Below are 14,319 nucleotides of genomic sequence, written 5' to 3'. Positions count from 1 at the left end.
TTTCACGTCGTGTTATTTTAGACTATTTTGAAGCTCTGAAATCAACATCAATCATCGACTTTGTTAAAAAAAGAGGTTTGCGGATTAAGAAAAAGTGCCGACACAATCTAGATTAGTAAACGAGCGTACACTTGTCTTACCTTTGAGGTTATGTCAGTGAGACTCCCTTCTTGTCTCTAGAGAAGCCCCTTTGGTACAAATTGAAAATAAAGACTATTTTGCCCATTTAAATAAACATTTTCGTTTGAAATTTGCGATGTTAATAAAAAGAAGGGGGCGTTGAGAATGTTGTCAAACCCAACAACAAAAAACTCCCCAGATCGCCGTTTTGATTTGAGTTTTTCCGGCAATATTGGGGGATGTGGTCCCGTGAATTTGGCCACAATTTCGTTCTTTTTAAAGTGTTGTTTAGTGGTTTCGATGTGGTGGTGTATTTGGCTCGTTTTGCGTTGACGGTTTTTTGTTTTTCGTTCGCTTAGGTTGGTAGCTCCTGGTGAGTAGTAGAAGAAGTAGGAACGTGGCGTCTTTCGCGTTTGCTCCTCCAAGCAGCAATAACCTGAGGTCAGTCGTGTTCTTAACTCGTCGGAGATAAGGTCGTTTTTCGCGTGTGTTTAAAGTTCCATGACTGTTGTAAGTATTTACCATTGTGTGACGACATACGTCGCAGAAGAGAGATAAGTATATTGAGGTCGCTCGCACGGATTTGTCCGTTTCATTTGACGCGAGTTCACAGCCCAGAGATCCGAAAATCGCGTGTGTTTTGGTGTCTTGTAGTGACTCTAGTGCGGTATGGAGTGCTGTGAAAAGTGAAGCTTTTGATAGTGAAGCACAGTGTCAAAGTGAAATTGTTGATGTCATGACAGTTTAGTGGCGAAAATGGCCTCAAGTTCTACTTTCGAGGCGAAAGTGTTGATGGCCAAAGGCAAGCGAGCAACGGCCGCATATCTCCACGCCGACTGCTCCAACAACCCATGCCCTCAACATCTCAACGCCGTCTTGGACAGTCTTCTCAACCCTGCCAAGTCCATCGACGAATGGGAGACAATAGACTGGTGCAAATGGCTCATGGCCGGGGGCAGAACACCCGACGAATTTGCCAATACAGGTGAGCGAAAACAGACGACCTTGAATGGCCCCAGGTCACTCTTGTGGAACTCGCCGGTTCCATCTCGTGTTGCATCATTAATTCGTTGCTAGGGCTTTTGGGGCAGCATGTGAACGAGCGGTGCTTGACATCTGCCAGGTTAGGGCTATGACAACCTTCAATTAGATACAGATGAATTAAAATGATAATTGATGCTGCTTTTTAATGCAGCTAGAACTAATTTTTAGATAATAATTGTAGATGAGAGAGCCACGAACATCCTCTTACCTATCAAGGGGGCTCCTGTCTGCAAAACAGTCGTTCAACAGTAGGCATCTATCTACCTATATCTTCTTCTATTTGATCTATATTTTCTATTTTTTTATCTAAATCTTTTCTATTTTTCTCTCAATATAATTTTGTTTCGAGTTTTTCGTGCCTCAAGGCTTTGAACATCATTTTCTCTACCTTCCTTGTGATAAAAATGCCCATCAAATCTCCAAAACTCGAAGGATCAGATGTTCACCGTAGGTAGAAAACCTGCCCTAGCGACAAGGAAGTGAACACTTTATTACAGCCAGTCATCACTTTCCCTAAAATGAAGGGTCGAATTCCCTTTCAACATCCACCGGCTGTTCGCCAATCTACCTGAAATTGACCTGAAAGGTTCCCCAGAAGACTTAACATTTACAAAAGAAATGTAATCCGAAGAAAAGGTTATTATTTAAGTACCAAAACTCGTACCTGCGCGATTCCAACCGAGCGAAATTGAGAAATAATCATACAGGGTGTCAGAAAACTTCGCTCTCCGAGTCCGATGAGATAATTAAAAGGTTTCGTCGCAAATTTCAGGTTTTGCTCCTTAATTTCAGCGAATCCGATCAACGCGAAATCTAAAAACTGACGTCATGCGTAACGTGATTGGTTACTTCCTCCATCGCATTAATTTAATAATGCACATAAATCCAACGAAACCTGCTTGATTTTGACTGGGAAAATTGACTGTGACTTTGCAGTTTTTCCGGGCTTGTCGTTGCTTCAAGATTTATCTATTGTTCTTTGGGCAACGACCCGAGTTTGCAATGTAAATCGTTTATTTATCACCTCTTCGTTTATCGAAAGTTTCGGTACAGATAATACCGTGTGAGTAATTTCATGGAAGCTGGTATAATGAGGTGATGACGATGTCCTGATCATGGACAGGTCGACCCAGACCGGTTGACTAATTTTTGGAGGTGGAGGTTGAGTGGAGTTCATACGTCATAATATCAAAGAAACTGGATTTGGTGACGTTCCTAATGAGTGAAAAAGTTCTAAAAATATGGTTTTGGTCTTCACTAGTTACTGTGTTTACGACTGTTGGTAGCCCTGTCAAAACCATTGGACACGAAACTCGAATCTGTGTCAAACCGTCTGATACCACGAACTTGAAAAAACTAGCACAATCCAAAGATTTACTCCAATTTTTCATACGAATTTACGTTTTATATTTACATAATTACCCAACAATTTTTTTCTGAACGAAAGCCAAGCGTTACGTTTTAATCCAATGCTGCCAACTTCACCACTAAAAGTCGTCTTTGATTATATTTACAGTCTGCAAGGACTTGACCTCTATTTCAGAAATGTCCGTGGGTGTATGTTGGTGTCGTTTTATTGTCATGTTGGTATTTTTTGTCACAAAACTTGATAGATTTTCAATTGGAGCGACACGTTCTGTTTTTTTTTTCTCAATGCCAGTAGCCACGTTCCTATTAAAACAAATTAAAATTACACAATTAAAATCAAACTAAAAATTAATTAGTTACTCTCTAAAAGTACAAAGTCATGCTAAAACGTTGTCAAAATAGATCAAACTCCGTTGTGATTTTAATCGAAGATTAATTTTTTAACTTGTGATTACTCTTTCCGCCTACCGATGCGAATGTTTGCCAACCTGTATTTTTGGATATCCGGCGTTTTTAATGGTGAAACATATTTGAAAGGGAGTTGCAATTTTTTCAGTCGTTGCGTCACTGAAAATCACTTTTCAAAAGTCGTTTGATTATAGAAAACACGATCATGTTTTGAAATGCGGCGCCTGAGATAAAAACTGGTTAGATTAGTTTTCATTAAGAATAACACCCATGAAGTTGGAGTGATTTTCCTTGGATTTCCACGGAAATTCGGGTTCAAAGTCTGCACAAAATCGCCGTGACGGGTTCATTGTTGCCAACCAAACGATTTGTTTTATTTATCTTTTAACAATCAAACCATTGCATAACGTGGAAGATTCTTGTGCAGAATCTTCGATGTAGGTCAATGTATCCTTCACATCCGGCAGGGGAAAAGAGAAAAAAGACGTGTGCAATTTTCGTTTCGATTCCGTACTTCAAAACTTAATTGGCGCTTAATTAAGCTTCGAAAATTCGGAGGTCATTGGCATTAGGTCGTCACCGAAATGTTCAACGGCGGTGACGGGAATTCTTATACGGCGAAGTCTGAAAAAACCTCGATGAATGGAGGATATTGAATTAAGCGTGATATGGATAATTGTACAAGTTGCAATTACAGGTGGAATTTAATTACATGCTTTTCACTTGGCAGGCATACCAAGAAGCAATATTTAGATGGATTTAGATTCAGAGAGAATAATATAATAACAGGTCCAAATTTCATATGATAAATTGCACACAAATGCCCAAGGTCTGTTCTGTTTATTATAATTGATCGTTGTCGGGAAAAATACATTCTAATTCACGTCATTTTTATTACAAATATGGTAAGAAACTCAATAGTTACAAATATTTGAGTCGTGCGGAAGCAAAATGGTCGCAAGGTGAGATTTCAATGGACTCGTCATTTTTTAATACTTCCCCGTTTTTTTTCTTGGAGAGCCTTGAATGCTGAGTAATGAAATTTCAATTTCAAAATATTTCGCAATGTCTCAACAAAGAGCAATGGTCTGATTTAATTGGGCGTCGTCTCTCCTGCAAATTTAGCCGAGAACTTGAGTACAGTTTAACAAACGCTCTAGTGCGGTTATGGCTTTGACTTTTTAAATCGTTTACAGCCACCTTACCGCAAACTCCCATAAACATAATAACGCTCAAATGGTTGGGTCTCATCTAATAAATATTTTTTCCCAGCTGGTCAGTCTTACAAACCAACTCCTTACAGGTCTACATTTCGAGGTGATTTTGTTACTCAACTGACCCAAACTTACTCAAATTGATGATAAACGCAATTATATTAATTGGGGATACTAAAGAAAAAAATACATGTATTGAAACATTTGGAAATTTGTGGAATTTATAAGTCTTGTCTGTCTTATTAATAGTACCAATTTAGAAAAATTTAAACCAAAAAGGAGTATATTTAGAAATTTTTATTTGGACAACTAAAAATGTAAATTTTTTCAACACTGTAATTTCATTATTTCTAGTGCGACAGGAACGAAATTTATGCATGTGTTTTTTTTGTTTCTTTTAGTAATCACTAATTTGCAAAAATTTAGATCAAAAAGTCGAATTTTTACAAATTTTCGTTTTAAGACCAAAAAAATGCCACCAATTTTTTTTTAATCCTGTAATTTTTTTTATTTTTTATGCGATTTTAACGAAATTTGTGGAGATTATCACTCTCGACTGCCTTATTAAGAGCGTCAATTTAGAAAAATTTAGACCGAAAAAGAGAATTTTTCGAAATTTTGATTTCCAGGAGCGAAGAAAAATTTTTGTTTTTTAACCAAAAAAAAAAATGTGACCAAAAATTTTAAACGACCTGTAAGTTCTTCATTTTTATTGCCACTATAACCAAATTTGTGGAGTTTATAAGTCTTGACTGTCTTATTAAGAGTACCGATTTAGCAAAATTTAGACCAAAAAAGAGAATATTTAGAAATTTTTATTTGGACAACTGTAAAAATGTCAATTTTTTCAATACTGTAAATTCGTCATTTTTAGTGCGAAAGGAACGAAATTTATGCATGTTGTTTCTTTTGTTTGTTTTAGTAATATCACTAATTTGGAAAAATTTAAATAAAAAAAATCGAATTTTTACAAATTTTCGTTTTAAGACCAAAAAAATTCCAAGAATTTTTTTTTAATCTTGTAATTTCTTTATTTTTTATGCGATTTTAACGAAATTTGTGGAGATTATCACTCTCGACTGCCTTATTAAGAGCGTCAATTTAGAAAAATTTAGACCGAAAAAGAGAATTTTTAGAAATTTTGATTTCGAGGAGCGAAAAAAAATTTTTGTTTTTTAACTAAAAAAAAATGTGACAAAAAATTTTAAACGACCTGTAAGTTCTTCATTTTTATTGCCACTATAACCAAATTTGTGGAGTTTATAAGTCTTGACTGTCTTATTAAGAGTACCGATTTAGCAAAATTTAGACCAAAAAAGAGAATATTTAGAAATTTTTATTTGGACAACTGTAAAAATGTCAATTTTTTCAATACTGTAAATTCGTCATTTTTAGTGCGACAGGAACGAAATTTATGCATGTTGTTTCTTTTGTTTGTTTTAGTAATATCACTAATTTGGAAAAATTTAGATCAAAAAATTCGAATTTTTACAAATTTTCGTTTTAAGACCAAAAAAATTCCAACAATTTTTTTTTAATCCTGTAATTTCTTTATTTTTTATGCGATTTTAACGAAATTTGTGGAGATTGTCACTCTCAACTGCCTTATTAAGAGCGTCAATTTATAAAAATTTAGACCGAAAAAGAGAATTTTTAGAAATTTTGATTTCGAGGAGCGAAGAAAAATTTTTGTTTTTTAACCAAACAAAATTTGACCAAAAATTTTAAACGACCTGTAAGTTCTTCATTTTTAATGCCACTATAACCAAATTTGTGAAGTTTATAAGTCTTAACTGTCTTATTAAGAGTTTTAGAAAAATTTAGACCAAAAAAGAAGAATATATAGAAATTTTTATTTGGACAACAGTGAAAATGTCAATTTTTTCAAAACTGTAATTTCGTTATTTCTAGTGCGACAGGAACGAAATTTATGCATGTTGTTTCTTTTGTTTGTTTTAGTAATAACACTAATTTGCAAAAATTTAGATCAAAAAGTCGAATTTTTAAAAATTTTCGTTTTAAGACCATAAAAATGCCACCAATTTTTTTTAAGATCCTGCAATTTCTTTATTTGTTAAGTGATTTTAACTAAATTTGTGGCGATTATCACTACTGACTGTCTTATTTACAGTGCCGATTTCCAAAAATTTAGAGCGAAAAGGAGAATTTGTAGAAATTTTTATTTCGAGTAGCTAAAAAAAAGTACAAAAAAAATTTGAACGCGGTTTAATTTCCACATTTTTGGTGTCAAAAGAACGAAATTTGTGGGCGTTATTTTTAAGGTTAAATAGCCCATAAAAGTTGTTGAATTTGGGTTAATTTTAGTGTAAAAATATGCCCAAAAAAATATTTTTGGATCAAAAATTACGCACGATTAGAAATAAATAGTCATCAATAACTCGCAATGCAAAGAGATTGAGAATATTTATTACAGTTCATTTCAAGCCAGATGAGACCCAACCACTTGAGGGTTATTATGATTATAGGGGTTTGCGGTAAGGTGGCTATAAACGGTTTAAAAAATCAAAGCCATAACCGCACTAGAGCGTTTAATAAACTGTACCTTCTCGTTCGTACAAACACTTATTATACCATCACATGTCTAAAGAAAAATCTGTGATCTACACGCGATTATAATTATCTCCTCTCGATAAAAGAGCACAAAATTCTTTATTGAATTACATAAACCGACCGCTGTAATAATTGATTACAAGATAATTTGCTTCGTTTATCGATCATTACAGTTATTATGCGTCCTTGCATATTTTTTCTACATTTTTCCAATTAAATCGTTACGTTCTATATTGTTAGACGTTCAATGGATAAATTAATGGTTTCAGTCGATGTCGTCTCACCTTTGCACTTTAGGTGCTATCCTATTAAGTACCAGAAGTCTTCACTTAACAATGAAGACAAATGGGCCGGATATAGCAGAAGTAATGGTACGAAAAGAACTACGATGTGTACTTAGCGATCGTAGTAGTTTGTGAGAAAGAATTTTATTTTTTTCCTGCTCTACATTCTTTGCTTGCTGTTGTTTAGTTAAATGAACTGGCGTCATCAATAGTGATAATTCGCGTTGGATAATCTAAGTTGTGTACCACCTTGCTAACGGCGGTAATGACTTTAGTCGGATTTTTGTTGCTGTGGTTTAACACCACCAACCTCTTTTTCTGTCGGTTGGCCCGCGATGGTTTCTAAACATTTAAAAGTATTTTTAGTGGCGTTCCTCTTTGTAAACGATATTTTATTTGTTTAAACATCTACTCGTGCAATTGTGTAATTATAGACATAAATCGTACATGTTATTAAAAAGGGTTAAATCGCACCTCTTTTGTTTTCGGTTTAGGAGTAAATTCGCATTAAAGTTGGCGACTAAACAAGTTATGATTTGCATATAATTTTTGGAATTGATTTTTCTGATATATTCTAAATATTTATGACCATAAATAAGTTAATATCTGATATAAAGATGGAAATACAAAAAAAACACAACCTTTTTTCTATGTTTTTTTAACTATTTTTTAAATTGACATAACAAGATTGGTACTTTGTTTAGATGACAAAAGACAAACTTTCAAAAAGGGTACGCAACATTAGTTTGAATTTGTCGAAACTGGAGATATGTAAATCAGGATTTCAAATAAGAATGAATTGATTGCTTTATCCAAGGTGTTAAAGTAATGCACCAACTTTTTCCAGGAGAATTGCTTACAGAAAGATTGAAAATTTTCCTTTTTTTCTCTTATCTTCTAACAGTTATAAGATTGTAAAGTTGACCAATCAGGATAAACAATATAGTAGAGAGTGTTTTTTTTAATATTAATCAAAGGTGTCTTTGCGAATTCCCACACTAATTAAAGGGTTGACACACGAGCGTACAATCTGTTGTCTTTGGCTTCTAAATGTCAAATTTTGGTTTCTCCTACGTTTCTAATAAGGAAAAAAAAAGATTTTTAGATCAAAGTTTTGTATGCTTTTGTAGAAACGAGAGCAATTTTTAAAAGTTTTAACAAAATTGATTGATTTTTCATAACTTTATTAAAATACAATTCAATTTTTTTACTGAACATCGGAGTCTTTTTAATTCAAGAATAATGATTAGTATAATAGCAATAGCATACAAATGTAAAATAAGAAAAAATCAAGTTCAAAAATGAATATTTTTAGTAATTTCCTTATGCCTGTATGGATTTTCTGGTATTGATCCAAAATGTAATCTCCCTTTATATGTATATTGTTAATTTTGAAAAAAATTGAGAATTAAGATCAATTAAGGTTAATTCTGATGAGTTTTTCGTATAATAACAGTTATTGAGCAATTAAGTTACAAAAATATTAATATGTTCCAAAGTATTTTTGCAGTTAGGCAAAGTGAGGTACACATTTTTTATTTTAATTTTGGATTTCCCAGGTTTAAATAGGTTGTATTCAATTTTTACATTTAAACATACGTTTATTTTGCTGTTAGTAGGCCACTAAAGCTTTGGTTTATACGATAGCGGTATAAAAAATTTATTTATTTATTATTATTATTTATTTTTAATTTTTTTAATCCACAAGCTAAATATAGTATATTATGAAACGCGTTTCATGATGAACATTTTGCCCCACGCCCGTTTTTAGTAGTAAGTGCGGCAAAATGCATTATGAACAAGTATCATACGCTATTTTTTCTATTTCACCTTATTTTAAACGAAAAAACTTGATTTCGAAATCTAGGGAATTTTAGGGTAGTTGGTATTTGCAAAATGTTCGGGAAAAAAATTCGAAGTAGCCAAATCCAATTTCAGCCAATTTGACAGGTGTGACGTTTTGAGGTTATCAGAGCGCAAGGGAGCCAAGATAGCCAAGATGTTGATCATGATCATGATGGTTCTCTTGCAACCAAAGAGTTTTTCTCAGATGAATTATTAAGCCAAGTACAAGAAGAAATAATAGTGTATTGATCGAGTTATCATGGTTTATCAAAACCAAAATTTAAATTGTCAACGTTGACGGCAGGTGGACGGTTTGTCTGCTGCAAACCTAAAAAAAATATAAATTCCTGGAAATATTGGCACGGGATTGGTCCATTACGATACCGAAATACGCTCAAAGGCGTATCGAAATATCTTCATTATGAACGCGCAATAGAAAAAAAAAATTATTTTGCTGTTTTGGAACCATGGTTATGATAACGCCTTGCTGCTTTTTTCATCGAAGAAACTTTTGATACGCTTTGTTATAAGCATCTTGACTCTTTAATGGAAGCAAGTTTTCCATTATTTCTTTGGAATCTTGCATGATTTTTTTAACTTTTGGACGAATTTTTGACAATTTTTAGCTTATTTGAAACAAACAAACAAATACAGTCGCCAGAGTGACTGCACATGCACACCTAATATTGTAGACGAATTTTTACGCTTATAAAATTTTTATTTAGTAGCTGTCAGTTCTAACGTTTCTCGAATGTGAACTTTGAATCACTAGTTTTGGGGCTTAGGGTGGTCAAAATTGAATAGTTTGTATTACACGCGCGCCTAAAATGAATGATTAACTTGCAGTCATTAAAACGCGCGAGCCTTCGGCTCTTGCATTTTAAAGTGACTTCTTGTTAAACATTCATTTGAGACGTTTGTATAATTAATAACTATTATAAGTACAAACTTTAAATTTGTTATCAAAGAATTTTTTTTCTTCTTACTTCAATAAATTCACCGTAAAAAAAAAAACAGAATGCCTTAATGTCTTGTTTACACTGTTTTAATCCCATTTTTTAACTCAGTAATACACAAGAACGGTTGTTACAACTGTGATAGACAAATAAACACTCACTACTGTGCCCTACGCGAGTAATATGCAATTTGCTAGCGTTTTGATCAATGTGCTAATGTTCAAAATTTACTTATCGACGTAAAACACACAAAAGCAGACTTTAGAAGCTAAGAATGTATATTTTAGTGTTTTTTGATACCTAGCATCAGAATTTATACATTAAAACATAAAGACAGAAAAAAAAGTTTTTGTGTTATTTGTGTAGCGGTAATTTGTTTTCGTTCTTGATTTGGAGGATTGCAACTGTCAGAGGACAAACATCTCGATAAATTTAATTTTGCGAAAAATGCGGTTTTTATAATTTTGAATTTTGAATGAATAATTTTGAAAAGAATTACCCTCTACAATATAAACTGCTCAAAAATGAATAGGAATATTTTGCCAAAACTAAATTTTTTGTTACAATTATGTTTTTTTATGTTAACGTTAAAGATCAATTTTTATGTCACTGGAGTGAAAAAATATTAAGCAATGAAGAACATGCCATTATTATTGAAAATGTTAAAATTGTAAGAAATGAATAAAAATTGTATTTCTGTTTACTAAAAGCCAAAACTACAATATGTTAGAAGTTTATTTTTTGATCACAGAAGCGAACCTCGTAAAAATGGTCCAAATTTGAAAAATTCTTCCAATAAATATGTAATCTCGAGGACGCTTAGCCCTTTCATTTGGAGTGGAATAGCCTTAAAAACCCTAAAGTGAAGGTAGAATCGCATATCCATCGATCATAAAGACACAATTTTAGTAAAACAAGCATGAAAACAACTTTTGCAAAGTCTGCTTTAAGTTCAAGGAAAAACTGTCGAAAACTAAGAAACATTTTTCTGGTTCTTTTGTGAAGACATTTTGTAAGAAAATGTAATTAAATGCGTCCTCTGTATGCCCAATAGATAGATACCAGGCATTAATTTATTATACGAAAGTAATTAAAAATGTTTGCCAATATAGTAAATATTGGTGCGCCACTGGAAAAGTCATACTGAATCTTGCACTTGACGTCGCGTCTTTCTTGTCCAATTGTACTGGTCGATTGGAAGGCGGGGCTTAAATGCTCCTTTTTCAGTGTGCCGCTCGAAAGAATGAATATGAAAGCATCGAAAATGATTTTTTTACGTGACATTTCTAAAAAAAAAAAATACGCGAAATTTCAGTTGAAGGCTTTAAAGTATTATAGTTACTATTAGTAGTTGTCAGAACAAACACAATAGGACGATAACTAGAACAAAATGGAATAAAACCAGAAAGTAAAACCGTTTGTACATCGAACCGCATTGCCCCTAAAATAATACATTCCAGGTCAGGCCCTAATTAACATAATCTCTTTGTGTAAACAAAACCCAACTATTACGCCCCTGTGAATATCATTAAAAAATTAGACTTCATTAAACTCCCATGTCTCCCAATATCTGCTTACAAATTAGGAAAGCTTCGATGACTCACGTCGAGTGGAAAGTTCGCAGTAACAAAAAATAATGTTCTAAACTTTTCACCTTCGCGTTTAATTACTGAACCAAGTGCGAATAAATTCGATTTTTTAATGAAAATGATGATGATGCAACCACTAAATATAAACATTGTTCAGTTGTGGTAAAACTATTGTTGCTAATTTTAAAACAAACATTTTCCATCCAATTACGTGTAAGTGTTATAAATCATTTCCTAACAAGGCACACCTTCTAATTTCCTTCTCGTATTTCTAGGGAATTTAATTTGGCGATTAATAACAGCGTGTTTTTTTCTTCCATTTGTACACATTATAGTGATTATTGCAATTATTTTAAAATTCTCACAATCGTCGGTGTCAGACCAAGAACCTTTCATTGTCGTTTCTTGGAGTTAACGACTTGGCGAATGAGCACTCAAGTCACAATTTTGGTAATTATATGAAAAGTCACCAGGAGGAACGTCTTTTTCGACGGGATGTGAACAATCGATTTTATTCCATATCTCGTGCTTGTAATTATCTGTTTACGCAACGTTTCTGGCTAATAAACCAAAAATCCTCGCTCAATTTTCCAGATAGGAAAAATTATCATAACCCAATGACTCGTTCGTGTTACAGTAATTAACTACATCCTATGCATTAGCTTTACAATTAAATCTCTGGTTGCTCGCACTTGCAGTTCAGCGACTAGAAAACTGCAAAGGTTGGCTCTCAGTCGTTTTCGTTTTTGTCGTTTCGAGATGATATAATTGGGACTTCCAACGTTGATTTATTTAATAATATCTCCACGAAACTCAATAAAGCTACGCACATGCCATGCACGCAATATGTAAAGAAGGAACACTGTAATGAGTTTATTTTCGTTTCGATGGCCAGACTTGAATGAAATATGAAAAGGACGCATTCCACGAGAAAATTCTGAAGGTTGGCACGAATTGTGAGTCAGGTGGTGAAAAAAGGGAGACATGCACCGGTTGAGCGATTAATTGGTCAACTTCTAAGATATTTATTGAATTCTGCTTGGGCGCGAATTTATCTCCTTCCCGTCAGATTGTCACATTGAAATGCAAAGCCGAAATCTCCCATTCATCACCATACATTAGTCTCGCTCAATAGCCTCGAAGACAACTCGGATATTTACGATTATACCAAAAACGGCAACGCTCGTAACGCTCAACTATTAATAATCAATTTTTACGTCTTGTACAACACAATCACCTATTATTTATATGACCATAAATTTTCCAGTTCGAGCGTACGACAACCAGACAACCTGCGGTCTCGTTTGGACACCGAATTTCGTGGCCTACAGATGTCGGACCTGCGGGATATCACCCTGTATGTCTCTCTGCACCGACTGTTTCAAGAAGGGTAATCATGAGCGACACGATTTCAACATGTTCCTGAGCCAAGCCGGAGGTGCTTGCGACTGCGGAGACACGTCAGTCATGAAGGAGACGGGGTAAGTCGTCTTTGAGGGTTTTCCAAACGATGCTGATGGTTCTTGCAGGTTCTGCGATCGCCACGGACCGGATAAGTCGGCGAATAAGGGGAAGGCGCCCAACGAGCTGATGTGCGTGGCGCAGGCGATGATGCCGAGGATCATCTTCCGGTTTATCCTTCATCTTCGGGAGAACTGGTACGTGGCAATGTTAAGAAACGCAGGGCGGACTGAACCCTAAACACAAAATTTCGTCTCAATCTTTAAAAAAGCAGAGCGGACTGAACTCTGAACACAAAAATTGACGTCAATCTTAACTCTAAATACAAAATTTTGTCTCAATCTTTAAAAAAGCAGAGCGGCCTGAACTCTGAACACGAAAATTGACGTCAATCTTTAAAAAAACAAGGCGAACCGAACTCTAAATACAAAATTTTGCCTTAATCTTTAAAAAAACGGAGAGGACTGAACTCGGAACCCAAAAATTGACGTCAATCTTAACTCTAAATACAAAATTTTGTCCCAATCTTTAAAAAAGCAGACCGGACTGAACTCTGAACACAAAAATTGATGTCAATCTTTAAAAAAACAAGGCCAACCGAACTCTAAACACAAAATTTCGTCTCAATCTTCAAAAAAACCAAAACGGACTGAATTCTGAACACAAAAATTGGCGTCAATCTTTAAAAAAACAAGGCGAACCGAACTCTAAATACAAAATTTTGTCTCAATCTTTAAAAAAGCAGAGCGGATTGAACTCTGAACACAAAAATTGACGTTAACCTTTAAAAAAACAAGGCGGACCGAACTCTAAACACAAAATTTCGCCTCAATCTTTAAAAAAGCAGAGCGGACTGAACTCTGAACACAAATATTGGCGTTATTCTTTAAAAAAACAAGGCGGACCGAACTCTAAACGCAAAAATTGGCGTCAATCTTTAAAAAAACAAGGCGAACCGAACTTTAAACACAAAATTTCGTCTCAATATTTAAAAAATCAAAACGGACCGAAACCTGAACACAAAAATTAGCGTCAATCTTTAAAAAAACAAGGCGGACCAAACTCTAAACACAAAATTTCGTCTCAATCTTTAAAAAAACAGAGCGGACTGAACTCTGAACAGAAAAATTGACGTCAATCTTTAAAAAAACAAGGCCAACCGAACTCTAAATACAAAATTTTGTCTCAATCTTTAAAAAAGCAGAGCGGGCTGAACTCTGAACACAAAAATTGACGTCAATCTTTAAAAAAAAACAAGGCCAACCGAACTCTAAACACAAAAATTCGTCTCAATCTTAAAAAAAAACAAAACGAACTGAATTCTGAATACAAAAATTGGCGTCAATCTTTAAAAAAACAAGGCGGACTGAACTCTAAACACAAAATTTCGTCTCAATCTTTAACCTTCCAGTAGTCTGCTAGCTCAGCCGGACGATATTAGTCTGGTGTCAGGTCAGGC

At 34.2% G+C, this 14,319-nt stretch overlaps 1 protein-coding gene across 1 annotated transcript in view; it reads left to right on the top strand.

The window, feature by feature from the left end:
* The first annotated feature begins 773 nt into the window (after window positions 1–773).
* The window catches only part of Ubr3 (Ubr3 ubiquitin ligase), a 50,681-nt gene continuing 37,135 nt past the window's right edge, over window positions 774–14,319 (top strand). The window contains exons 1-3 of the mRNA XM_088040593.1: window positions 774–1,105; window positions 12,667–12,880; window positions 12,929–13,057. Coding sequence (XP_087896719.1) covers window positions 877–1,105; window positions 12,667–12,880; window positions 12,929–13,057 — 572 coding nt within the window. The 5' untranslated portion in view covers window positions 774–876. The remainder of the gene's footprint in view (window positions 1,106–12,666; window positions 12,881–12,928; window positions 13,058–14,319) is intronic.

The sequence above is a fragment of the Gnatocerus cornutus genome, chromosome 7 (assembly GCF_029298725.1).
Source record: "Gnatocerus cornutus isolate USDA-ARS CGAHR chromosome 7, icGnaCorn1.1, whole genome shotgun sequence".
Classification (NCBI taxonomy): domain Eukaryota; kingdom Metazoa; phylum Arthropoda; class Insecta; order Coleoptera; family Tenebrionidae; genus Gnatocerus; species Gnatocerus cornutus.
Note: the sequence above shows the minus strand (reverse complement) of the source record. Positions and strands in the feature narration are given on the sequence as shown.